Source organism: Malus sylvestris, chromosome 11 (assembly GCF_916048215.2).
Source record: "Malus sylvestris chromosome 11, drMalSylv7.2, whole genome shotgun sequence".
NCBI lineage: Eukaryota > Viridiplantae > Streptophyta > Magnoliopsida > Rosales > Rosaceae > Malus > Malus sylvestris.
Genome location: NC_062270.1, coordinates 19133665 through 19160962, shown reverse-complemented (window position 1 = coordinate 19160962; position 27298 = coordinate 19133665). Strand labels below are relative to the sequence as shown.

The following is a 27298-nucleotide window of genomic DNA, read 5'->3' as shown; positions in this document are numbered from 1 at the left end:
TTAGCGGTAACTTAACAGATTTTCAAAAAAATATATGACATTGAAATAAAATAATAAATAAGTATGAGATTGAAATGTTTGAAAGATATTGCATAAAGTTATTAAACACGGGAAGCCTTTAAGGGAAGGGTTCTCCATTTCTTTACAAAAATTAGGATTAGTTTGGGGTCCACATGACATTGAACTTTAACGATTTGAACTGTCTATTTTTTAAGTTGTACCTCTTACATCATCATTGCAAAATATTAGTCAAATAAAAAATATTTAAGATATTTAATTGGATTCAAATAAATGAACGAATACTTGTTATATAAGAAATAATGGAATTTGATATTGATAATTAAATAGACAAATGGTTTCGGATTAAATTGAATTTTTGCAAAAATGATTTATGAATTGAGACTAACAAAATAGACAATTCGAATTGTTGAAATTCAATGAGGAGTGAGCCTCACACCTACTCTCCATTTGTTTCAAAAAATGGAAATTCCTTTGCATAAAAGACCTGATTAAACACAAACTTGAGAATATAACAGAGTAAATTGTACAAATGGTCCCTCAACTTTAATCAAATTGGAGCAATGGTCCCTCAACTAAAAATCCATTACCATTGGTCCCTCAACTTATCAAAATATGTAGCTATAGTCCTTTTCATCAATTTTGTCAAAATTTTGTCAAAATAAGCTATGTTGGAATGACCATTTATATAATTAGGGTCCCTTAACTCATCAAAGTGTATAATTATGGTTCTTTTCGTCAACTATGTCAAAAAATTTGTCAAAACAAGTTATATTGGAAGGACTATTGCTACAATTGGGTTAAAATTAAAGGACCATTTCTCCACTTGAATTAAAGTTCAGAGACCAATGGTAATGGATTTTTAGTTGAGGGACCATAAATGCACGTTTTGATAAGTTGAGGGACCAAATGTAATGAATTTTTAGTTAAGGGACCATTGCTCCAATTTGATTAAAGTTGAGGGGCCATTTGTACAATTTACTCAATATAACATTACACGATAAGAAAAATAAATTAGTAATAATGAATACAAAAAATTTAATGATTGTGCGAATACCATTAAAACACCACGAAGCGGAACTTAAAATATGAAATGGTGCAAATATTAAACATCTAGAAGAAAAAGTTGAAAAACATTACAAGCACTTGCATTAATTTTATTAGAGAGAGAAGAGAGAAAGGGCAGCGATTGGTGGAGAGAGAAGATTGAAATGTTTGTGTGTTTGTTGGGGCTTTGAGATTGTCTCCGTTCCGTTTCTCTCAATCTCTATTCCTCCTCCTTACCCTTTCCTTATTCTTCCCTCCGCTAGAGAGAGATTAAAACCTAGAATTTATTTTCTCGAGAAAATTTGGCTGAATTTTCCCGTTTTTCCGGATTTCCGGAAGCTGAGGATCCGAGCTAGGGTTTCCGGTGTGAATATCCTGGATTTTTTGCAAGGTGAGGTTTGGGATTGCGGGAACTGGATCGAAATGTTGGTTAGGAATGCAAATTCGTGGGAATTCTAGTTCCGATCTTGAAATTAGGGCGCGAATCGAAGGCTAAAGCAATGGATGTGGACTCATCGTCGATGGTGCCGGAGACCGATCACGATCCGGCAGTACCAAACCACAGTACGACGTCGTCACCGGCCGCAGTGGAGGGGGAGCAACAGCTAGGCGAGCAGGCGCAACCGGGAACTGGATCTCCGCCGCAGCAGCCTCAGACGGCGGCGGCGGCTCCGCAGGCACAGCAGACTCCGGTGGCCGGGCCCAGGCACGCTCCAACATACTCGGTGGTCAATGCAATTTTAGAGAAAAAAGAAGACGGGCCAGGGCCCAGGTGTGGCCACACGTTGACTGCGGTGGCGGCCGTGGGAGAGGAGGGCACGCCGGGCTACATTGGCCCCAGGTTGATTTTATTTGGGGGTGCCACAGCTCTTGAGGGCAATTCGGCTGCTTCAGGGACTCCATCATCAGCTGGAAGTGCTGGCATAAGTATGTTATTTTCTTTGTTTACTTGGGTAGCTTCGTCTTTGAGCTTCTATGATGTTTGCGTCTCTGAGCTTCTATGAATGGAAACCCTAATAGTAATGGTTCTGTTATGATATAAGTAGTCTACCAACCTAGCTTTATTAGTTTCAGATTGCGGTTTTTTGTTCTTCTTTGATGTTTACGTCTATGATATGGTTATGATATGCTGCGCGGTGGAATTCGAAGTTTGTAGTTCTGTAAATTGTCTGTGAAAAGTCCTTGTTATGTTCAAGTTCTTTAAACTTGGGCTCTCTATCTGTGTGCTCCCATATTGTTAATGATACAAGCACTGTCTTACAGTTCTGGGAAGAAAAAGGTTACATGTAATTAGAGTTAAATTTCGGTTCCCAGAAGGTTTCTGATTGAAACTGTTATTATCTTGAAAAGAATTTTAGAATGCTTTATCTTTGCCCAGCTCTTATTGATACTTGATAAATTCATTTTGTTTTATGCAAATTTGCGATATTTATAGCAAGTGATTTTAGTGGTTGGTTGTTTTGTTGTATCCCAACAAATATGCATGTAATTTTCTTCTTTTGGTCATTGCTATGGTTCAGAAACTTACTCTCTTTTGAACTAAAAGTGATCAAGTGGCATCTAATGCCATTGGAGCTTCAAATCTCTGTGTTTGTTGTTTTCAAATTGCATCTAAATCCCTGCCCTCTAATGGTTATTTTTTTAGCATCCATAGTTTGGATTCTGCTTTGAGCTTCTAGGGGCCAGCTAGTATTTATTTATGGTGTGAAGGTGCTGGCTTCTGTGGGGATGTCTGAGCCATTCAAGTTGTTGGTCTTTCTGATATATTCAGCGGTCCAAATTACCATGGGGCCTAATCTACATCTTGATTAATGCTTGTGCTTGTAGTGAATCTCACAAGAATACTGATTCATTTCATTTTAAATAATTCTAATTTAAGACACTTAGTGGGAAAAAGGCTTTGTTGTTGTTGTAAGACACTTGTTTGTTCTTAATTTCAGGACTTGCAGGTGCCACCGCAGACGTGCATTGTTATGATGTGCTAACAAATAAATGGTCTAGGTAAACCTAGGAATAAATATCTTGTATCTTATCAGCCCATTGCTGTCCCTATTTTGTATTTATCCTCTGTGTTTACTTTAGTGGGTACATTGTTATGACATGCATTGTAGGATCACACCGTTTGGAGAACCTCCCACCCCAAGGGCTGCACATGTAGCAACAGCTGTAGGAACTATGGTGGTTATTCAGGTCAGCACTCAATATTTTATCTCTCAAGCTATGATTCCCAAGTCGCTGCTGTTTTAGAAGTTTTCTATTCATTGCGTAATTACTTTCCTAATGGAATCTTTGATATCAATACAGGGTGGAATTGGTCCCGCTGGTTTGTCTGCTGAGGATCTTCATGTTCTTGACCTCACACAGCAACGGCCTCGATGGCACAGGTTATACTTGAATTGTCTGCTTTCTTTAAAAAAAACTTATTGTGGGATTTTTAACCAAGTGGAGCTAATTTTACTATAGGGTTGTTGTTCAAGGCCCTGGACCTGGGCCACGGTATGGACATGTGATGGCATTAGTGGGGCAAAGATATCTTATGGCAATTGGTGGGAATGATGGTGAGTCACTTCAGGGTCTATCTTACTATCTTTTCTGCATTGAAGTAAAGGGAAGAAAGAAACTACGTGCTTAAGTTTTTACAAATATTGAGAGAAGGGGAATTGGTTTGTGGTTTTCAGGAAAACGGCCATTAGCTGATGTTTGGGCTCTTGACACAGCTGCCAAACCTTATGAATGGCGGAAGTTGGAACCAGAGGGGGAGGGTCCACCACCATGCATGTAAATCTTTCACGCTTTCCCTCTTTAGCATTCATGACACTCAAATTCTTATTATAACATATATACATGCACGTGTCTCACCATTTTGGTATTTATATAAAAGGTCACATGCTTGGATATTAAAATGAATATGTATTCTTTAGTTTTGGGTATTAGCTTCATACTTAGGTTGTGTTCTCCCTATTTTTCAGTTGTATATGCCAATAGATTTTACTGTTAGAGGCATATATTTCATGGACTTATGTGAGTGTTTGGGTACTGATTTTAGTTCTACTAGTGAGAGAATTTGTAGAAATCCTTCTCAAATAAAAAGAGAATATGTAGAACTGAGTATATGACATTTGCTACTTTTAGTTGCCGGGAAGTTGGTTTTTCTTTTTTAATTCTTTTTCCCACGTGATATAGTATGTTCAATAGAATTTGCTTTATTAGTGGACACCGTGGGGTAAAGCCGCCTCTACAGGACCCTTGACAGTTCGTCTTAAAGCATGTGACCCTTAATAGTGATGGTAAAAAACAAAGAAAATAAAAGAATAAATCTGCACTGTTGCTTCAGAGAAAGTTACCTAGAAACTGCTGGTAATTGTTTAATTGATTCATTCTTTGCATTTCTTACCATAAATACCGTGTCACTAGTAATCAATATGATACTAGAGTGAATAATTTATTCTTTAGAAGTTATGCATCTTTGACTTGCTATTAAATTGTCCTGGTTAATTTTCAATTGCATAATTACCATGTTTTTTGTTGATGATATTGCAAAGTCAGATATCTTATCTTACTCTTTGTATATGGCCAGGTATGCAACTGCAAGTGCAAGGTCTGATGGTCTTCTCCTCCTCTGCGGAGGGAGGGATGCAAATAGTGTGGTGAGTCAAACAGTGTAATTTTTTGGGTGGTTTGTTTTTGTGGAAGGATGAATGAGATAGTATCATAGTAGCATTCAGGGATTTTATTATTTTTATATTGATTGCTGGATGGCTCCAGATTGTATTTGCACTTTGTCACACACATTTTGAAAAACTGTGGAACAGTTACCCCTATGCATATGTATCTAATCTTTCTAAAAAAAAATGTGATTTTGATATTTGTTAGGAAACTACTTAACTGAAAACAAAAGTTACCAGTAGCTTATTGGTGACTCAAGGATTGGCATATCAATGTAATCAGAAGTCTTATTTTGGTGTGTGGGAAGGACAGGGTGGTGGGGTTATGGCGTTTGTGGCACAGATTACTTCTATTTGTCTTTACGGTTTGTTTATGTAGCTTGTGTCTGAATGTTGTTGACTCCCCTCCCTCTTCAAATTTTGCGAAGCACATGTGTTTTCAATATTAGTAACAGCTTTGTAATGTTTACTTGAACAAAAAGCAGCTTTGTCATGTAATTCTGGGTTAAGTTTTCTTTTGGTTTCTTCTGTTTGCAGCCATTGGCAAGCGCATATGGTCTTGCCAAACATAGGGATGGCCGTTGGGAATGGGCAATTGCTCCTGGTGTCTCACCTTCTTCAAGATATCAACATGCAGCAGTGGGTTTTTGCATCTGTTATTTTTAATTCCCATTTTCCTTATTCAAATTCAATTTTCTAAAACTAGATGTTATGATACTAGGTCTTTGTTAATGCACGTCTACATGTTTCTGGAGGGGCCCTTGGTGGTGGCCGCATGGTTGAAGATTCATCAAGTGTTGCAGGTATTTATTTATGTTTTTACAAGCATTATATGGAATGTAGGCTCTCTCCAGTTTTTGGCATGGATGATCCTTGAAAGAGAATCTAAGAACTGAATGGTTTTGACCCTTGAGTCACAGCCCTGGAAACAGGATCTTCATAAGTTTTCTCAAGTGAGCCTTGGCGGGTGTTGTGGGTTTCTTACCCTAGAAGGTCTTGTGGGTTTCTTACCCTAGAATGGATAGGCGTTGACTAAATTATTGCTACTCCATAACATGAAATCAAAATTCAAAGTAAAGTTACATATGGTATGCAAACACTCGCATATTCTTGTCGTTGTAAAGTTAGATATATGGTTCAATTAAGTGTTTTTCAAAATAGATTTTAGTTTCTGGACTCAACATTAACTGGTTTTCTAGTAAATACAATGAGAAATATGCTTTTGTAGGACGTGATGGTGGTAAGCTGGTTGTTTTTTTTTAATCTCTTGGGGTTGGTGAAAGTTTACTGTTAGGTCATGTATAGTGGGGGATGCTTTTTGAGAGGTGCCAAATGGTTAACTTCTTCCAGTAGTTTCTGGTAGATGTATTTTAGTTTTTTTCTCTCCCTCACTCTCCAGGATAACTAAGTTGTGCCTGATTCTTCTTGTATTATGCTTCGAGCAAATATTGAGATCTTATGATCTTTATTTTTGTTTTCAATGTCTGAAGCAATTATTCAAATGAGACTGCTGTGGCTTTTATTCCAGTTGTTAAAATAATTGATCCTTACCACATCAACGTGTAAAATTTGGTAGATTAACTATGCTTCTTGGAGAAACAGTTACATTGGTAGCTTAAGTTTTGTTGTTGTGTGTTGGTGTTGAAATATTTATGCTTCCAAGAGGTTCTTCATGTTGTGAATATCGCGTTTAAGAGTGAAAAAAAAAAATAGAACAAACTTGGAAATCAAAAACAAAATAACCAAGACAAATAACACCAATAATTAATGTGGTTCGGCTGTATGTGCCTACGTCCACAGGGCAACAACAACAATCTTTCACTATATCAATAATGAATACAACAAATTATTGTGCCAAGTCTTTGAAAACCTGAAAAAATAAGAACAAGAAATACACTCTTATCTCTATTCTTTTCTCTTGAATTCACTTTGCCCTTACAATACTCACTCACTCTAACTCCTTCAGTGGTATACAACTTATTGTTTTGCTCCAATTGAAAACTAGTGCAATAGCCCCTTTATATAGATGTAACATAGCCCCTTTATATAGATGTAACAAAGGTCTTCAATAAGGACTACTAATCCTAATGGAATCTAATTATGAATCTTTCTCCAATTGGAAAAACAACTGTAATTGGGAAAACAATTTAATCCTCTAATACTATAAACTCCTAATAGACTTAGAACAACTCATCATGAGCCGGAAAGGCCCAATAATCTCCCCCTCTAGACCATGAGAAAGGCATACCATGATAGGATTGCTCCTCTTGATCAAACTCCCATTGATCGAACTTCTCATAGTTAGGCTCCCCCCGATTGTACTATTCATGACCAGACTCACCCTGATCGAACTTTTCTTGACCAAGCTCCTCTTGATTAGACTCCCATTGATCAAACTTCTCATTACCAGGTTCCCCCTGATTGAACTTCTCATAACTAGGCTCCCCCTGATCGAACTATTCATGACCAAAGTCCCCTTGATGGAACTACTCATGACCAAACTCCCCTTGATCAGACTTCTCTTGACCAGGCTCTCACTGACCAGGACTCTCCACTCCATTAGCAAAAGCAATTATATACTTCTTTGCCAGAAACCATCGCTCATCTACATCTTGGTCCAATTAGCACCGGACATTCTTGGTGGCTTGCTCTTAACACCTTTAATAAAGCATGTCCTCCATTCTTGATTTCCACATAACCAAATTGGAGCGGGTGAGTTTCGTCATGGTGCTAATCGCACCCTCCACTCTAAACGGATATAAGCTAAACCAGGCTCTGATACCCCTTGTTGTGGATATCGCGCTTAAGAATAGAAAAAAATCGAACAAATGTGGAAATTGAAAACAAAATAACCAAGAAAAATAACACTAAGAATTAAAGTGGCTCAGCTATTTGTGCCTACATTAACGAGGCAGCAGCAACAATCTTTCACTATGACAATAATGAGTACAACAAACTATCTTTCCAAGTCTCTAGAATTAAGGCATGATGAAAAACCTGAAAGACCAAAAACAAGAAATCCACTCTTTATATTCGAGCTACTAGGTACAAATTTTAAGGCACTTGGAAAAGGGAAAAAATCCAAAGCTTTGTGGGGTTGCCTGGTATCGGCAATTTTTTGGAATATATGGCTGGAACGCAACAAAAGGATTTTTGAAGACTATACTGGAGTGGGGGCAGAAGTACTTTGGGGGAGAGTAAAATATTGGGCAGCTTTTTGGGCTTCGGTCACTAAAGAGTTCAATAATTGCTCTCTATCTCAAATACTGTGGAATTTGTTAGTAGCAGTTAAGTGAGCTAGGTCTAGAAATGGCTGCTGTAGCCAAATCCTATTGGGATTTTCCTTTCTAATATTGTTGGTGGGCTTCTTATCCACTTCTGTGTATTACTCTATTCTTTAAAAAAATTGTTTCTTCTCAAAAAAAAAGAAATACACTCTTTATCTTTTCTCTCGCACACACTTTACCCTTACAATATTATCTCACTCTAACTCCTGGAGTGGTATACAACATATTGTTTTGCTCCAATTCAAAACTAGTTCAATAGCCCTATTATATTGACATTATAAAGGGTTCTTTAATAAAGATTACTAATCCTAATTGGAATCAGAATCCTTCTCCAATTGGGAAAACAATTTATTCCTCTAAGACTATGTTTCCTAATAGACTTAGGGCAACTCATCATGAGCTGGAAAAACACCATAAGTGTTCTTACAAGTTTCTATGTTCTTATGTGCAGTGTTGGATACTGCAGCAGGAGTTTGGTGTGATACAAAATCTGTGGTTACTAGTCCAAGGACAGGTAGATACAGTGCTGATGCAGCCGGTGGGGATGCTGCAGTTGAGCTGACAAGGCGTTGTAGGCATGCAGCTGCAGCGGTTGGTGACTTGATCTTTATATATGGTGGTCTACGTGGTGGTAAGAAATGAACGTATTATTTTCAGTCATGCTGCAGTTTTTTCCTGTTTCAGTAATTCTATGAAGTGAATCCAGCAAGCATTTAATTGTTGTATAATGCATACATTTTTTGACGATGGAATGTAGGTTGCAACTCTCAGTCACTAAAATATTTTGCACCATGAATGGACATGTTTAGAGAATAATAGACTTCTTTGTTTCTTGAGGTTGACGTTTCCAGTACATGGTTATTTTTCTGATACATTATATGATTATTTCAAACTTGAGGTCTCAATGATTGGTTTATTAGTTAATTTAGGTTTCGAACTCTCTTTTTTGGGTTATATTTGTCTTTAGTGGATGAGTCAACTAGGATAAAACAACAGGCAAGGATACTGTAGGTGCAGCAATGTAGCAATTTATGGAGGATTTTAGGAGCTGTAATTTTGATGGCTTTTGAAAGATTTTATACCATGGATTCTGGAGTTAACTTACAGTTTTATCTTTCTGAACTTATAATTGCTTTTTTCTTTTATGCTATAGGAGTGCTGCTTGATGACCTACTTGTTGCGGAAGATTTGGCTGCTGCTGAAACAACAACTGCAGCTTCGCATGCTGCAGCTGCAGCTGCTCAATCTGTACAAGGTCGTTTACCTGGAAGGTATGGATTCATTGATGACAGAGCAAGGCAGTTGCCTGAAGCAGCCCCTGATGGTGCTGTTGTGCTGGGAAATCCAGTTGCCCCCCCAGTAAATGGTGACATGTATACTGATATAAGTACTGAAAATGCTTTGCTCCAGGGAACCCGGTAAGCTAGTCGTTGTGTGTACATTTTGATTCCAGGTTTTGAAGTCACGTAGTACTTGTTATATTAAAGAGTGATTATTGTGTAGGAGAATTAGCAAAGGTGTAGAGTATTTAGTTGAAGCATCAGCAGCAGAAGCTGAGGCAATCAGTGCCACTTTGGCTGCTGCCAAGGCACGACAAGTTAATGGAGAAGTTGAACTACCTGATAGAGATCGTGGTTCAGAGGCTACCCCCAGTGGGAAGCAGATATCTACCTTGATCAAGCCTGATTCTGCTGGGTCAAATAATATTCCTTCCGCTGGAGTGCGACTGCATCATAGAGCTGTCAGTATTAAATTTTATGAGGCAACTTCTGTGTGGCAAGAAGTTTGAAACCTGTGTAGATCTGTCCTTAATGTTTCTTACATGCTTTGCCAGGTCGTTGTAGCTGCAGAGACTGGTGGAGCTTTAGGTGGCATGGTGAGGCAACTTTCAATTGATCAATTTGAAAATGAAGGCAGGCGGGTTAGTTATGGGACTCCAGAGAGTGCTACTGCAGCAAGGAAATTGTTAGATCGACAGATGTCCATTAATAGTGTGCCCAAAAAGGTAGAAGACATTATGTGACAGTCTTGCTTCCCTAAAATTGCCATATTTCATTAGTACATCTAATAAAAGAAAATGTCCATGCTCAAATGTTGATGGGTAAATTTTGCTAACTTCTTCCTTGTCCACTTGATTAATGCTAATTGTATCTTAGAAAATAGAAAGATAATTAAATAAAAGAACAAGTTCCTGAGTGGTACCCTAAAATGTATTCAATAGTGTGAATGCATTTTTGCGCTTGTCATCATTTTGGAAACCTAAGGTAGATGCATCTGTGAGTTAGAATATCAAGCATGCTAATGCAACCAACTATAGAGTTTTGGAGGCCACTTTAAAGTCATATCCTTGCTTTCACATCTGTGTTGATCTGTTGCCTTTAATTTCATTTTCAAATTATTCATCGTTGTTTTATTTATGCTGCCCCTGTACCGTGAAGAGATATGAAGCTCAATTAAGAGTATCTCTTATCCTGTGCTTGGTCGTTCACTTATAAAAGATTAAGATGATTATACATTCTCATCCTGACATAGTCAAACCATTCCTCATCCTGAGTCCAGACATAGTTGAACCATGATTCGTGTATTCAATTCTTATCTAGTGTCCTGGATACTTCTTTTTACCTATTATTATCCTACAAATGCGGTGACCCTAACACATGGTATTACGAATGTCATCCTGCATATGTAATGTCTACTTATAAAGTTTATTGGGGTTCATAATCAATAAATTTTCTCTATTCTTATCAGGTAGTGGCACATCTTTTAAAGCCTCGTGGGTGGAAGCCTCCGGTTCGTAGGCAATTTTTCTTAGATTGTAATGAAATAGCAGATCTTTGTGACAGTGCTGAGCGAATATTCTCTAGTGAACCAAGCGTCTTACAGCTTAGGGCTCCTATCAAGATATTTGGTGATTTACATGGGCAGTTTGGTGATCTCATGCGCCTTTTTGATGAGTATGGTTCACCTTCAACGGCTGGGGATATTGCGTAAGTGGCTTTATTTAACGCACCACTAACCAACTTGGTTTATACGGTTCATTATTGAAATATTGAATTACATAAGTTAAGGGGTCTGTCTCTGCATCCCATGATATTACATTGATAGTTATATCTTAATGGTTTAACCATATAGTTATATCCTAAGATGACAGCATGACAACAAATAAGACATGTGTAAACTTCCAATCCAGTCCTAGTGTGAATTTCTTTTTTGGTTTATAGAAGGCGGGAACATTTAGGTTAAATTAAATGAAATCTCTTTTGCATTTGTAATACAAGGCGGATTCTATAGGTGACTATGCAAATTGTTCCAGGCTCCATCTACTAATGCTCGGTTTATTTGTTTGAGTTATATTTTGTTGTAAGTTTTGCCGTTCAGTATTCACATAAAGGTTTTGACCTTTGTACATCTTGTATAATATAGTTATAAATATTTCATTGTACATCTTCTACAATACAGAATTTTATATTTCTTACATTTACGCTGATTTTATATGGACAAAAATCAGATATATCGACTATCTCTTCTTAGGAGATTATGTTGACCGGGGCCAACATAGCTTGGAAACCATTACTCTTCTGCTTGCTTTGAAGGTACATTTTGGCTGTCTTTTTGTTCTGTTCCAGTTTTCTCACTTGATGCTTATCTCTCGCCGTGATTGCTGTATGAGTATTTCTATGCTAATGCAGTGTTCGTGAAAAAAATGTCAATATTACAGGTTGAGTATCCCCAGAATGTACATTTAATTCGTGGCAACCATGAAGCTGCAGATATCAATGCTCTATTTGGCTTTCGGATTGAATGCATTGAACGAATGGTACTGTATTTTAACTACATCATATCTGTGTTTTTTATTTGTAATCTCTAGTGGTCAATGACTGAATGGCTTGCTGAGCAGGGTGAGAGAGATGGAATTTGGGCATGGCATCGAATAAACCGTTTGTTTAATTGGCTTCCGCTAGCAGCTCTGATTGAAAAGAAAATCATTTGTATGCATGGCGGTATTGGTCGGTCTATAAATCATGTGGAACAGATTGAGAATCTCCAGCGTCCTATTACAATGGAAGCTGGCTCCATTGTGCTTATGGATTTGTTATGGTCAGTGCATGTCTATGTTGATACATTTTATAATTATCTTTATGTTGATTGGTCAATGACGTTGTCGTATGATTCTCTCTAGGTCTGACCCAACAGAAAATGACAGTGTAGAAGGTTTAAGACCAAATGCTAGGGGTCCTGGGTTGGTTACATTTGGGGTGAGTGATTTTAATTTTTGTCTTCCGTTATTTCACATTACCTATAATGTTGTAGAAATCAATAGGTATCTAAATTAGTACATTTGTCATCAAGTAGTCCGGATGCGTCATCATCAATGGGTACATTCGCTCACAAAACATACTCACATGTTATTGATGCATTTTCGTCAATATCGATGAATATCTGTTCTTTAATAAAAAATGGATGTCCTGACAAAGATTGTTGGTTATAAAGTGCTGACTTTTTTAGGAAATGATTTTGTTAATACTGTACAGTGCTATTTTTTAGCAAAGTTAATAGTCCTAAATGGGATGTGGGATATCGTGCATAGATGCAATCTAGATTATTTACAAACAAAGTTTCATTTGTAGTATTGTCACAATTTGTTGATCAGGATGACTTTTTTATATAAAAGGTTGGAATATATAGTATGCGAAATTGTTAATATTGTTTCAGTTGGTGTCCTGATAAAACCATTTCCAAAATCTGAGAATCGGAAGTATTTTGTTCTCTTTGTTTCTAGAAAATTCCATTCCGAGATGTATGTTACTCTAGAATTCCATGCCACAAAACGAACAGAACCTTGAAGCAATGGAATTGGTATTTTCTATGTACGTGTCTTGTAAATAGGAATTGGTATTTTCTATGTATGTGTCTTGGAAATGGTTCAACGTGACGGCACATGGAGTCAAACATTCATTGTTCTGTAATTCATCTTGCTTGATGCCCGCTAGGCTTTTTCAGTTTATGTTACTTCAATGAGTTCTTATTTTGTAAAGTACTGGGATCGTAAAATTGTATAGCTTTAGCTGGTATTTTTTGTTTTTTATCTGTTTGTATGCCATCTAAAGTGTTAATGTTGCAGCCTGATCGTGTCATGGAATTCTGCAATAACAATGATCTTCAGTTGATTGTACGTGCGCATGAATGTGTAATGGATGGATTTGAGCGTTTTGCCCAGGGGCATCTGATTACACTTTTCTCTGCTACCAATTATTGTGGTATGTACTTGTCCCCTTTTCTATTTATGCAGCTTTGAGATCCTCAAAAGACATATCAGGTTTGGCCCTTACCACTGTCAACCAAACATCTCATGTTTGCTCTTACCGCTCTCAACAGGTACGGCCAATAATGCAGGGGCAATCCTAGTCTTGGGTAGGGATCTTGTGGTGGTTCCAAAACTCATTCATCCCCTACCACCGGCAATTTCATCACCAGAAACTTCACCGGAACGCCATATTGAAGACACATGGATGCAGGTACTGATGTTTATTTCTTATTTCATGTTTAGATCTGGAGTTATAACTTGTAACTCGAAAGGTTTGAATGAGAACCTTATTGTTGAATCTCTCCTTATGTGTGTGCGCGTGTGTACCTCTATATATTTATTGTATAATATATAAATGTATGTATGTGCATACTCATACTAGAAATTTTTTGCTTCCCCTTTCCCATCGGAACATGTAGTCATTGTTTTGGTAGTAATCTTTGTTTGAATTGGCTTGTTATGAAACCAGGAGTTGAATGCAAACAGACCTCCAACACCGACTAGAGGCCGTCCCCAAGTAGCTAATGATCGGGGTTCCCTTGCTTGGATATAGTTGATTATTCTGAATTGCGTCATCATATCATATTCATTCTGGCCTCGTTCTTCCACATGGGATTACTAGTGCTGTATAGAGCATGATGTCAAATACAAGAAGTTCCCCCGTTCTTCCACATGGGGTTTCTCGTGGTGTATAGAGCATGATGCCATATACAAGAAGTTCCAAAACTTGTGATCTTTTTTCCAGATAACAAGTTTGAAGGCTTTCTGAAATTTTGGTATACGTTACACAATTGGTAGGCCATGAGATGATGAGAAGATACAAAGTCGAAGAAGCAGGGTTGCATTCGGCGGGTAGGTTTTACTTTGTATGATGTGCTAAAAGTTGCAGTTCAGGTCAACCCACCCTTTGTAAATTGAGCTACAGGCAGGTAGAAATCGTCTTCGTTCTTCCCGTGGATTGGTAGTGCTGAGTATTCTTCTGATTATATATTGTTTATTCCTCGTTTTAGGCTTATTAATTTCCGTTTGAAGAGGACACGGGGTCTATTTGTGTTGGTGAGATATATGAAATGTTTAGAATCTTTGTGAGCGTCGGTCCATCATTGTATCATATAGAGGTATTGCTTTGTGTAATATTTCATCTCTGTTTTGTACAATGTAACGTTGTGTGATATCCGACACATGCATTGTGAAGTTTTGGTCGTAAAATGTTGTGCATCTTTCTAGTTTCTTTTCCTGACGATCAGCTATGGCTTTCCTGCAACCTTGTAAGATGTAAAATTATGCAACTGGTGGAAAACTTAAGGTTTCGGAGAGCCTAGTTTTCTCTGCTGTACGCATGCCCCAAAACAAACAAATCCCAGCTTTGTATTTTTATAGCTTTGACAACTAGCGGATGCGATGCGTTTTGCAAGCAAGGGGAGAAGAACCCTCAAGTTTACATCTCGAAAGTCTGCACTACCCCCCTGGTTAAAGGGTTGAGCATGACGCATTGGGTTCAAAATAACTAGATAGGTGATAAAGTAGAACATGTTGAGGGCAAATTTAGAGAGTGAGGGTCGGAGAGGGACGGCAAGAGAGAGAGGAGTGCTTAGCCGTCTCAATTGCTTATGTTTTCTCTTGTGGCCTTATGCCTTTGTTTATACTATTCACATGGACTTTACTTGCCCTATAAGTAATACAAGTCATAAAGGGATTTGATTCCCAAATATCCTACTTCTAGATTTACAAAATCACACTCCTAAATAATATTAACTACAACAATCCCTCTTGAGGTTTAAAACTTTAAGCTGTAGTCGCATCAAGTCTTTTCGAATTATTGTTGAAGTCTTCAATCGGCATAGCCAAGTTGCATTAAGGAAACATAAACTCACAAAAATCTAACAATGGTAAAACCCAAACTCTCAGAGAAAAAGGTGAAAGGTGCAAAGTCGATGCTTGAAGAAAACAAGTGGTGATTAACACTCACATCAAGGTATGACCAACCTAAGATAGGTGTCTCGTGAAAACCTTGTCATGTTAGCATAACTTAGTGGGACATGCTCTTGAACAAGGGAAAAAAGAGTACATTAAGGTCAACTAGGTATCTACCAGATACTCCCCCTGAATTCGACAAAACTCCTTAATTAGACTGCAAGCGGCATAATTCGTACAATTTATGAATTCTAATTTCTCGGACAAGCTTAAAAAACCTAGACTTTGGTAATGACTTGGTGAAGAGATCAACGAGGTTGTTATGGGAACGTTCGCTTGATTTGATCTTCTAATGCTCTTGTTGCTGATGAGAGGAACTTTGGCACAATGTGCTTGATATGGTCTCCCTTGATGTATTCTTTCCAAGTCTAGTCCATACGTGCAAAATTATTCTCAAATATCACTGTTGGGACGTCAACGATAGACGACAATCCACAAGTGCTTGGAATATGCTTGACACAATGGCTTTCAGCCATGTACACTCACGAGAGGCCTCATAGAGGATGAATATTGTTGATGCATAAAATCAGTGAGGACTTTGGTACAACAGAAAATGTTAAGTTTGTGACCTTCATTAGATTGCTCCGGTCACTAGTGAGAATAAGTATGTAAATGGATAGGGACAAGGAAGCAAACACAAGATGTACGTGGTTCACCCAGATTGGTTATGTCCACGGAGTAGAGGAGTTCTCATTAATTGTGAAGGGATTACATAAGTACATAGGTTCAAGCTCTCCTTTAGTGAGTACTAATGAATGATTTAGTACAAATGACATTCGGAAATATTGTGAGAGAATGATCTCTATTTATAGAAGAGAGTTTCTAGTTTCATTCTGACATTGACACATGTCGTGTTGTGATTGGCTTTTGATATTGACATGTGTCGCGCTATGATTGGCTTCTGATGTCGACACGTGTCGCGCTGTAATTGGCCTCATGGTTGGAGGGAAACTCTTCTAGGTCCTTGACAGTATAACGTTGACCGGTGCTTAGTAGTTTTGGGATTGGTCAAGTATGGTACAAACAGTGCTCCCCTAAGTTCCCGAGTGAGGGAAGCTCCTCGGTTGGGGACTTGCAAGATCCAAGCCATTGAGTAATCACGAAACTTCTAAGTACCGAAGTGTGGTGTCATTTTCACTTGCCTTATCTGTCTCATACGTAGCTATGGCATCTTTTCTGGAAGTATTTTTCCTCCATCCAGGGGTGGTATCTTTAACCGATGAAGATGCACAAGGTAATGTATCAATTTCACTTGAAGCTTACTTGTAGTTTTGGGCTTGGTCAAGTGCGATACAAAACCCTATAGTAGGAGTCCCCCAAGTCGCCGAGCTAGGAAATTTGCCGAATAAGGTAATAGACAAAGTAAGCAATTAGATTTCCAAGCAAGCAACCTGGATCGGAGGTTCAACTTCGGCTTCCGGTTGATTGTTCTCCTTTTCCTTGTGTCGTAAACAGCAACAAGGATAAGGAGAAGCAAATGGAGAAGAGATGATATGAGATACTTTTGCTTTTGAAGAAGTAACTTTCCACAGGCTTATTCTTGAACTGGGCTAGAGGGTTTTCTAGTTTCCTCCATAGTATAAGGCCGACTCAAGAATTTGAGAGTCAAAACAAGTCCATCAAATCAAGAGTGCGTTCGACCTTGATGATATGGGATACTTTTTCTGTTGACGAAGTAATAGATGAATCGGCATGTGTTCTGTTGCGCTTATCTCCACATGCTTCCTTGTATCCTTCTCACTTGCCTTATCTGTTCCTCAGGCAGATGTGGTATCTTTTCTGGAAACATAAGATGTTGAATACGAGTACTCGAGAGCAATGCCAGGTAAGTAATCAGGCAAGGGGTTCCAGGCAGTCAGTTCCTGACTAGAAGCTTGATTCCAAGTGCTGACTGATTGCTCTCTTTCTCCTTGTCTTGCAGGTAAGAACAAGGGCAAAGGAAGAGACAAGGAAAAAACATGATATGGGATACTCTTGCTTTTGACCTTAATGATATGAGATACTCTTGCTCTGGTGTGGCTGGTTTGCATATGTATTATTGGGGGGGGAAGAAAGTTGAGTATTTTGAGAGGCTTTGTTGGGAGTGCCCTCTCAGATATGAGGAAGGGTTGAGCATTTTGCAGGTCTGCCTGTCTGTGGAGGATGAAGGTCGACATATATAGGAGTCTCCCTAACAACAAGTAGTAATGTTATTTCTTTACCCTTCTTGGTCGTAGCAATGTAATAGGAACTGCAAGCTTCACGTGTTTTAACTTTGTCAGAGCACTTTGAAAAGTGGTATGTGGTATCTGGAAAGCTGATGTTGCATGTGAAGATTGCAGATAAGCTTTATCAAGGAAATCTAGCTCTCGAAGTTCAGAGAGCGATGCCTCTTCGGTTTTCGAACAAGCAATCATGTCGAGGATCTGGCTCTCGAGATTCGGAGAGTGGTGCCTCTTCGATTTTTGAGAAAGCAATCCTGTTGGGAGTCTGGCTCTTGAGATTCGGAGAGTGGTGCCTCTTTGATTTTTGAGAAAGTAATCTTGTTGGGAGTCTGGCTCTCGAGATTCAGAGGGCGGTGCCTCTTCGATTTTTTAGCAAGTAATAATGCTATTCCTTTACCCTTCTTGGTCATAGCAATGTAGTGGGAGCTGCAAGTTTCACATGTTTTAACTTTGTCAAAGCACTTTGAAAAAGTGGTATGTGGTATCTAGAAAGCTGATGTTGTGTGTGAAGATTGCAGACAAGCTTAATCCAAGGAAATCTAGCTCTCGAAGTTCGGAGAGCGATGCCTCTTTGGTTTTCGAACAAGCAATCCTGTCGGGGATCTGGCTCTCGAGATTCGGAGAGCGGTGCCTCTTCGATTTTTGAGAAAACAATCATGTTAGGAGTCTGGCTCTTGAGATTCAGAGAGCGGTGCCTATTCGATTTTTGAGAAAGTAATCCTGTTGAGAGTGTTTTCTCCAATGTGAGTAAAGGTTGGGCATTTTTACCAGTCTGCCTTGCCATGGAGCACGGAGGTTAACACACATTGGGACTTTCTAGTTATCAAGCAGTGGTGTTGTTTCTTTAACCTTGTGGGTAATAGTAGGGTAGCTGGACCTTCAAAATTTATGTGTCTAAACTTTGTCAGAGATCTTTGGCAAAGTTATCTGTGGTACCTAAGGAGCTGATGTTACGTGTGGAAAGTGGTGCCTCTTCGAAATCCGAAGAGTGATGCCTCTTCGAAATCCGGAAAGTGGTGCCTCTTCGATTTTTGAACCAACAGCCCTGTTGCCCTATCTTTTATAAGGCCACCAATTGTGTGCAAGAAGTTCATTCAGAGAGTTATTGCTTGTAGGAATTTTTCCCTTACTTCAGAGATTTATTGCACCTCATTTCTCCTTCATCATTTCTGAGAATGTCTGGCTCATCCGACCGTCGTTTTGACTTGAACTTTAGTGAAGAGGCAGCCATGCCTTCTCAAGACAACATATGGCGCCCATCCTTCTTATCTCCTACTGGTCATCTTACCGTTGGGGACTCTGTGATGAAGAATGATATAACCGCTGCGGTGGTGGCCAGAAACCTTCTCACTCCCAAAGATAACAGACTACTTTCCAAACGGTCTGATGAGTTGGCTGTTAAGGATTCTCTGGCTCTCAGTGTTAAGTGTGCAGGTTCTGTGTCTAATATGGCCCAACACCTATTTGCTCGAACCCGCCAAGTTGAATCATTGGCGGCTGAAGTGATAAGTCTCAAACAAGAGATCAAAGGGCTCAAGCATGAGAATAAACAGTTGCACAGGCTCGCACATGACTATGCTACAAACATGAAGAGGAAGCTCGACCAGCTGCAGGAATCTGATGGTCAGATTTTACTTGATCATCAAAGGTTTGTGGGTTTGTTCCAAAGGCATTTATTGCCTTCGTCTTCTGGGGCTATACCGCGTAATGGAGCTCCAAATGATCAACCTTCGATGCCTCCTCCTTTTGGGGTTCTGCCTAGTACTGAGGCTCTGAATAATCACCATATGGTGCCTCCTCTTTCTGGGGCTCTACCAACTGCTGAGACTTCTCCTGAGCAACCTTTGTGAAGGCTCCCTCTTGTTTGTTTATTTTAATTCATGTATAAGTACATATTTGTAACTTATCGGAAATATCAATAAACAAGCTTTGCTTCATTTCAACGTATTGTGTTAAATACACCTAGGCCTTCTTCACTAAGTTCTTTGAATTTTTCCTTTTGTTGAAGCTTGTATGTTGAAGCTTTGTGAGTGAAGCATGTAGGTTGAGGTAGTGCTCCCTTAATTTCCCGAATGAGGAAAACTTCTCATTTGGAGGCTTGAAAAATCCAAGTCATTGAGTGGTCGTGAGACTTCCGAGTATCAAGGTGCAGTAGCATATGGTAGGAGTTCCCCAAGTCTCCGGTCGAGGGAGTTGACGAATGAGGCATTTCCTTTCTAAGTGGTAGCCCAAAACTCCTTCTTCATATATATTTTTTATGAAAGTTGTTAGGCCCAAAGAAGAGGAGGCCTAGGCAATTTTTTTTTTTTTCGATTTTTTTTTCTTTTGAATTTTTAAATTTTTGAATTTTTGAATTTTCAAATTTTCGAATTTTTGAATTTTCGAATTTCCGAAAAAAAAAATAAATATATATATATTTTAAAGCTTTGGTGTTGAAGTTTTGTAGGTGAAGCTTTGAGGTTCAAGCTTTGTTGGGCACCATGAATTGATTTTGCTTCACACTATCTTGATCAAGATAGTGTGAAGCTTTTGTAGGTGAAGCTTTTGTGTTGAAGTTTTGTAGGTGAAACTTTTGTGGGTGAAGCTTTTGTGGGTCAAGCTTTTGTAGGTGAAGCTTTTGTGGGTCAAGCTTTGTTGGGCACCATGAATTGATTTTGCTTCACACTATCTTGATCAAGATAGTGTGAAGCTTTTGTAGGTGAAGCTTTTGTGTTGAAGTTTTGTAGGTGAAGCTTTTGTGGGTGAAGTTTTATGGGTTAAGCTTTTGTGGGTCAAGTTTTTGTAGGTGAAACTTTTGTGGGTGAAGCTTTTGTGGGTCAAGCTTTTGTGGGTCAAGCTTTTATGGGTGAAGCTTTTGTGGGTGAAGCTTTTATGGGTGAAGCTTTTATGGGTGAAGCTTTTGTAGGTCAAGCTTTTGTGGGTCAAGCTTTTGTGGGTCAAGCTTTCGTAGGTGAAGCTTTGGAGTTGAAGCTTTTGTTGGGTACCATGAATTGATTTTGCTTCACACTATCTTGATCAAGATAGTGTGAAGCTTTTGAGAATTTGTAGTTGTCCTCCATTGATGAAGCTTTTATTGGTGAAGCTTTTGTGTTGAAGCTTTTGTGGGTGAAGCTTTTGTGTTGAAGCTTTTGTGGGTGAAGCTTTTGTGTTGAAGATTTTGTAGGTGAAGCTTTGGAGTTGAAGCTTTGTAGGTGAAACTTTGGAGTTGAAGCTTTCGTTGGGTACCATGAATTGATTTTGCTTCACACTATCTTGATTAAGATAGAAGCTTTTGAGAATTTGTAGTTGTCCTCAATTGATGAAGCTTTGTTGAATTTCCCTTTCTTTTTTGTTTTGGGAAACTAGAAATTTGAAAATGTGGGAGAGACAACATATACAAATTTTGCTTCCACACTGTTGAGCAAGAGATTATGATGCAAGCCACACCTTGTAGTAGTCCAAGTTTTGGATGAACCATATAAATTGAATTTGCTTCGAACAGTCTTGAATTTTCTTCAAAGGTTTGAGAATTGTAGTTGCCCTCCATTGATGAAGCTTTTGCTGATACCATAAATTGGTTTTGCTTCACATTGTCTTGATCAAGAGTGTGTGAAGCTTTTAAGAATTGTGGTTGAACTCATTTGATGAAGCTTTTGTTGGCACCATAAATTGGTTTTGCTTCACACTGTCTTGATCAAGAGTGTGTGAAGCTTTTGAGAATTGTGGTTGCCCTCCATTGATGAAGCTCTTGTTGGCACCATAAATTGGTTTTGCTTCACACTGTCTTGATCAAGAATGTGTGAAGCTTTTGAGAATTGTGGTTGAACTCCTTTGATGAAGCTCTTGTCAGCACCATAAATTGGTTTTACTTCACACTGTCTTGATCAAGAGTGTGTGAAGCTTTTGAGAATTGTGGTTGCACTCCATTGATGAAGCTCTTGTTGTTGGCACCATAAATTGGTTTTGCTTCACATTGTCTTGATCAAGAGCGTGTGAAGCTTTTGAGAATTGTGGTTGCCCTCTATTGATGAAGCTCTTGTTGGCACCATAAATTGGTTTTGCTTCACACTGTCTTGATCAAGAGTGTGAAGCTTTTGAGAATTGTGGGGGTTGAACTTCTTTGATGAAGCTCTTGTTGGCATCATAAATTGGTTTTGCTTCACACTGTCTTTATCAAGAGTGTGTGCAGCTTTTGAGAATTGTGGTTGAACTCCTTTGATGAAGCTCTTGTTGGCACCATAAATTGGTTTTGCTTCACACTGTCTTGATCAAGAGTGTGTGAAGCTTTTGAGAATTGTGGTTGCACTCCATTGATGAAGCTTTTGTTGTTGGCACCATAAATTGGTTTTGCTTCACACTGTCTTGATCAAGAGTGTGTGAAGCTTTTGAGAATTGTGGTTGCCCTCTATTGATGAAGCTTTTGTTAGCACCATAAATTGGTTTTGTTTCACACTGTCTTGATCAAGAGTGTGTAAAGCTTTTGAGAATTGTGGGGGTTGAACTTCTTTGATGAAGCTCTTGTTGGCACCATAAATTAGTTTTGCTTCACATTGTCTTTATCAAGAGTGTGTGAAGCTTTTGAGAATTGTGGTTGAACTCCTTTGATGAAGCTCTTGTTGGCACCATAAATTGGTTTTGCTTCACACTGTCTTGGTCAAGAGTGTGTGAAGCTTTCTATAAGTTGTAGTGTTTGCATTGTTACAGAGGGGAAATGTTTGAAGCAGATGCAAGAGGGCTGAATAGCTTGATCTTCGTATGCCATGCACTGAAGTTGTTGTTGGCTTGCAATAAGACTTTGTTGGTGACTATAACTTTTGTTGGGCATAAGTGCTCCTCTAGTTAAGTTGTCAAGCTTGAAGGTTTCTGATTATTTGTGAATGCTAAGAGTTCACATGTACAAGTTGTACCACTCATCTTCTGGTAAGTGGAATGAATGATGAGTTGCTTTCATCACTTATTTAGTGGTGCGAAGGTGAGTTCTTTCTTCCCCTGGTTGGTGGCATGAATGGCAAGTTGCCAAATGATATTAGAGTACGGGTTGTACATTTCATCACCTGGTTGGTGGCATGAAGATGAGTTCCTTCTTCTCCTGGTTGGCGGCATGAATGGCAAGTTGCCAAATGATATTAGAGTACGGGTTGTACATTTTATCACCTGGTTGGTGGCATGAATGGCAAGTTGCCAAATGATATTAGAGTACAGGTTGTACATTTCATCACCAGGTTGGTGGCATGAAGGAGAGTACAGGTTGTACATTTGATCACCTAGTTGGTGGCATGAAGATGAGTTCCGTCTTCACCTGGTTGGTGGCATGAGTGGCAAGTTGCCAAATGATATTAGAGTACGGGTTGTACATTTCATCACCTGGTTGGTGGCATGAAGATGAGTTATTTCTTCACCTGGTTGGTGGCATGAGTGGCAAGTTGCCAAATGATATTAAAGTACGGGTTGTACATGTCATCACCTGGTTGGTGGTATGAAGGAGAGTACAGGTTGTACATTTCATCACCTGGTTAGTGGCATGAAGATGAGTTCCTTTTCACATGTCATCACCTGGTTGGTGAGAATAAGGGCAAGGTGTCTAGGCACATTGTAGCAAGTGTCGAATGACACAAAATATGTTGAACCCTTTCAAAGCACAGTTGACTTATGTATGAATGTGTTGGAATGTATGATTGAACGAATATACTGTGAAGCTATTCGTTTATTTGTATAATCTTGTTAACATATACTTAGACTTTGTTTCATGTTGGAAACATTCATGTTGAAGCTTTGAACCCAAGTGTTTCATTGCTAGGAATGTAAGAGGATTAGGATCGAGTTGTCTAAATCACCTTTTTATTGAATTCATGCCAAATAGTCTTTGTTACATAAGATGCCGAACGGCTGAAGCTTAACACTTGTACAATGTGAGTTTACTTGTAATAGTACTCCAAGTGATCAGCATTCCATGGATGGCCAAGGGTCTTGCCATCGGAGCTTCTAAGCTTGTAGGAGCCAGGGCGACTGATGCCAACAACTTCAAACGGTCCATCCCAGTTTGGACTAAGTGTTCATTCACTCGGGACTTTGTTGCAGAGTAATCTTTTCTTCAATACCCAGTCCCCCACTTTGAAAGAACGAGGTTTGACCCTTGAGTCATAGTAGTTGGAGATGCACTGCTTGTAGGCGACATTCCTTAAGTGAGCCTGGTTTCTGTGTTCCTCGACTAGATATAAGTTAAGGGTAAGTTGTTTGTCATTTTTGCTTTGCACGTAGTTCTGGACTCAGAACGTTGCTTGCTCAAGCTCAACTAGGACAACTGCCTCTGTACCAAAGACAAGTAAGAATGGGGTTTCTCCTGTTGATGTCCGATACGAAATGGGGTATGACCAAAGAACTTGGGGTACAAATTCTGGCCAACAACCTTTGGCCTTGTCCAAGCTGGTTTTCAAAGTTCGCTTGATTATTTTGTTGATGGCTTCAACTTGTTCATTAGACTGGGGATGAGCTGGGGAGGCAAAACATAAGTTGATGTTGAACTTAGAGCATAACATCCTGAACTTATTGTTGTCGAACTGTCACCCGTTGTCAGTGACTATCGTATTCAGAATGCCGAATCTGTAAAGGATGTTCTTCCATACGAAGTCTTCTATTTTTACCTCAGTAATGGTTGCCAAGGGTTCTACTTCGGCCCACTTTGTGAAGTAGTTAACTGCAACGATTGCATAGCGAACCTTGCCCTTCCCTGCAGGCATTGGGCCGATCAAATCAAGTCCTCATTGGGCGAAGGGCTAAGGGCTGATCATAGGAGTGAGCGGCTCGGGAAGGGAGTGAGGAATAGTTACGTAGCGTTGACACTTATCACATGAGCGGGATATTCTGATGATATCTTGGTGGAGTGTTGACCAGTAATATCCTTGGCGAAAAACCTTATATGCTAGGGATCGAGATCCAGCATGATCTCCGCAGACTCCTTCATGTATTTCCCAAAGGATAGTTTTCGCCTCTGCGAGCGTAAGGCATTTTAGGTATGGTAGGTTAAAACCCCGCTTGTAGAGTTGGTCATTAATGATCAAGTAACGGGTAACCTTGTATTGAATATGCTTAGCTCGGACTTTGTCATTTGGAAGGGTGCCATAAGTAAGGAATCTATAAATCGGGGTAATCCAACTATCTCTTTGTTGTAAGTTGCACATTTCCGCAGCCATGGTGCTTGGTGCTGCCGACAATTCGACCTGAATTTTTCTCCCAATCTTGTCTTCCATCGCTGAGGTGAGGCGAGCCAAAGCATCTGCATGACTATTTGCCGCTCGAGGAATTTGGGTGATCTGGTAGTGGAAGTGCTTGAGCAACAATTGTGTTTGTGCCAGATATGCTGCCATTAAGCTATCCTTAGCGTCAAAGTTGTTGGTGACCTGGTTAACCACCAATTGGGAGTCACTGAAGATATCAATTCGTTTAACCCCAAGGTGTTTGGCCAAACGTAAGCCTACTAGGAGGGCTTTATATTCGGCCTCATTGTTCGACGCCTTGAATTTGAAACGAAGAACATACTCCATCGCCACTTTGTCAAGGGTCATAAGAACTAGTCCTGCTCCACAACCCTGTTGGTTGGACGAGCCATCAACATATAGACTCCATGCTGGGGCTGTTTGTTCTATTTTCTGAGCTTCTGAGGGTAATGAAACCACTTCTTTAGGCGTAGAAACAATGTCAACAAGATATGTGAAGTCAGCGATGAAGTCTACCACTACTTGGCCCTTCTCAGTTGGCTTTGGTTGGTAGGAAATGTCAAACTCACCCAATGATATCACCCATTTGATCATTTTCCCGGAAGTGTCAGGACTTTGGAGTATCTGTCGAAGAGGATGATTGGTAAGCACAATGATGGAGTGTGCTTGGAAGTAAGGGCGAAGTTTTCGAGCAGACATGACCAATGCTAAAGCCAATTTCTCAATGTTGGAGTATCATGTCTCCGCATCTTGTAAGGCCTTGCTAGCGTAGTAGACATGTCGTTCGACATTACCATCACTTCGAATGAGAACAAAACTTACTACTGAAGCCGATACCAACAGATAGATAATGAGAGTGTCACCAACCTCAAGTTTGGAGAGCAAAGGGGCTTTACTCATGTAGTCTTTGAGGTTCTTGAATGCCTCAGCACATTCATCAGTCCATGTAATGTACTTCTTACTTCCCTTAAGTGCTTTGAAGAAAGAAGCACATTTATCGGTGGCCTTAGAGATGAACCTAGTTAAGGTTGCCACCTTGCCAGTAAGGCTCTGGATGTCTTTTGAAGTTACCGGTTCCTTCATGTCGAGGATTGCTTTGATCTTCTCGGGATTAGCCTCAATGCCTCGTTGTCTTATCATGAAGCCTAAGAATTTGCCAGAGCCTACGCCGAAGGCACATTTGTTGGGGTTCAACCTCATTTAATACCTCTTCAGAATAGTGAAAGTTTCAGATAGGTTGGTAATGTGTTGGTCAGCATGTTTGCTCTTGACTAGCATATCATCAACGTAAACTTCCATGCTATTCCCAATCTGTTCAGCGAACATTGAATTGACCAGTCTCTGATAGGTCGCTCCTGCATTCTTTAGGCCGAAGGGCATGACTTTATAACAATATAGTCCCCTGTCAGTAGTGAAGGCTGTGTGTTCTTGGTCCGGAGGGTTCATGAGGATTTGGTTGTATCCTGAGTAAGCATCCATGAAGCTCAGGAGTTCACACCCTGCCATAGAGTCTATAAGTTTGTCTATGAGAGGAAGAGGAAAGCTATCGTTCAGGCATCATTTGTTTAGGTCAGTGTAATCGACACACATTCTCCACAAGACCTTTTGGAGCGAGAGACTTTCCTTTGTCGGATTCTTTTTAACAAGAACAACATTTGCTACCCATGTTGGATAATTGACTTCGCGGACGAAGCCTATGCCTTTGAGTTTTTCAATTTCTGCCTTCATTGCCTCGTACCGTTCAGCGTCATAAGATCTTCGCTTTTGTCTTATTGGCTTGGTCTTGGGGTCAATACTTAAACGATGACAGATTATATCGGGAGAGATGCCTGGCATGTCCTCGTATGACCAGACAAAGACCTCAGTGTTCTCTTGCAAAAATAAGATCAATGTCAACCGAATGGGTGGTGACAAGGTGGTGCCAATCTTCACCATGCGATCCGGATAATCTTTTGAGATAGAGACCTTCTCCAACTTTTCAACAGGTTGTGCTTGCTGGGTGAAAGAGTCATCTCGAGAATCGTCGGGTTAACTATTACCACCGTGAAGATCCAAGTTGGCTTCGTTCCGGTTGGTATTTATGACTTGGTCATGTTTACAAAGGGTTTCCTTGGGCACAGACATGTGTTGTTGCTTGACCGAAGTGTTGTAACATGATCGTGCACTAAGTTGATCTCCTTTGATGTAACCATTGCCATAGGGGGTTGGAAATTTCGTTAACAACATATGTGTGGATACCATGGCCTTGAGATCATTGATGCCTGTGCGTCTGAAAATGACATTGTATGTCGTTGGGCAATCAACCACCAGGAAGTTAGTGGTAATGGTAGCTGTGTAAGGGCCTGTTCCAATGGTGAAAGGTAAGTGTATGCTCCCCAAAGGTTGCACAATATCACCGGAGAAGCTTATTAGAGGGGAAATTAAGCGATCAAGCAAGTGTTCAGCTACATTAAGTGTCCTGAAAGCTTCAGCAAACATGATATTGACCGAAGCCCCCATGTGTTTACCAGGATTCGTCGTACTTCAAAGTTGGCTATGTGAGCTTCCACAATCAGTGGGTCGTTGTGAGGGTAGATGATACCTCTTTCTTCCTCAAGGTAGAAAC

At 39.6% G+C, this 27298-nt stretch overlaps 1 protein-coding gene across 1 annotated transcript; it reads left to right on the top strand.

Moving 5' to 3' along the window:
• The first annotated feature begins 1130 nt into the window (after positions 1-1130).
• LOC126588904 (serine/threonine-protein phosphatase BSL3) lies at positions 1131-14531 on the top strand. Its single transcript, XM_050254055.1, has 21 exons — positions 1131-1992; positions 3006-3066; positions 3177-3255; positions 3370-3449; positions 3529-3623; positions 3744-3843; positions 4643-4712; positions 5268-5369; positions 5452-5533; positions 8469-8648; positions 9171-9435; positions 9521-9758; positions 9852-10022; positions 10766-11004; positions 11526-11610; positions 11736-11834; positions 11916-12115; positions 12198-12273; positions 13140-13275; positions 13394-13533; positions 13792-14531. Exons 1-21 carry the CDS (start codon positions 1566-1568, stop codon positions 13873-13875), a joined length of 3009 nt encoding a protein of 1002 aa, XP_050110012.1. The 5' UTR covers positions 1131-1565; the 3' UTR covers positions 13876-14531.
• The last annotated feature ends 12767 nt before the right edge of the window (positions 14532-27298 follow it).

Coding starts and splice junctions, on each gene's coding strand:
- LOC126588904 (XM_050254055.1), top strand. CDS start 1,566: ATGGATGTGGACTCATCGTCGATGGTGCCGGAGACCGATCACGATCCG. Junction 3,624..3,743: donor GGCAATTGGTGGGAATGATG/GTGAGTCACTTC, acceptor TGTGGTTTTCAG/GAAAACGGCCATTAGCTGAT. Junction 11,005..11,525: donor TCAACGGCTGGGGATATTGC/GTAAGTGGCTTT, acceptor GACAAAAATCAG/ATATATCGACTATCTCTTCT.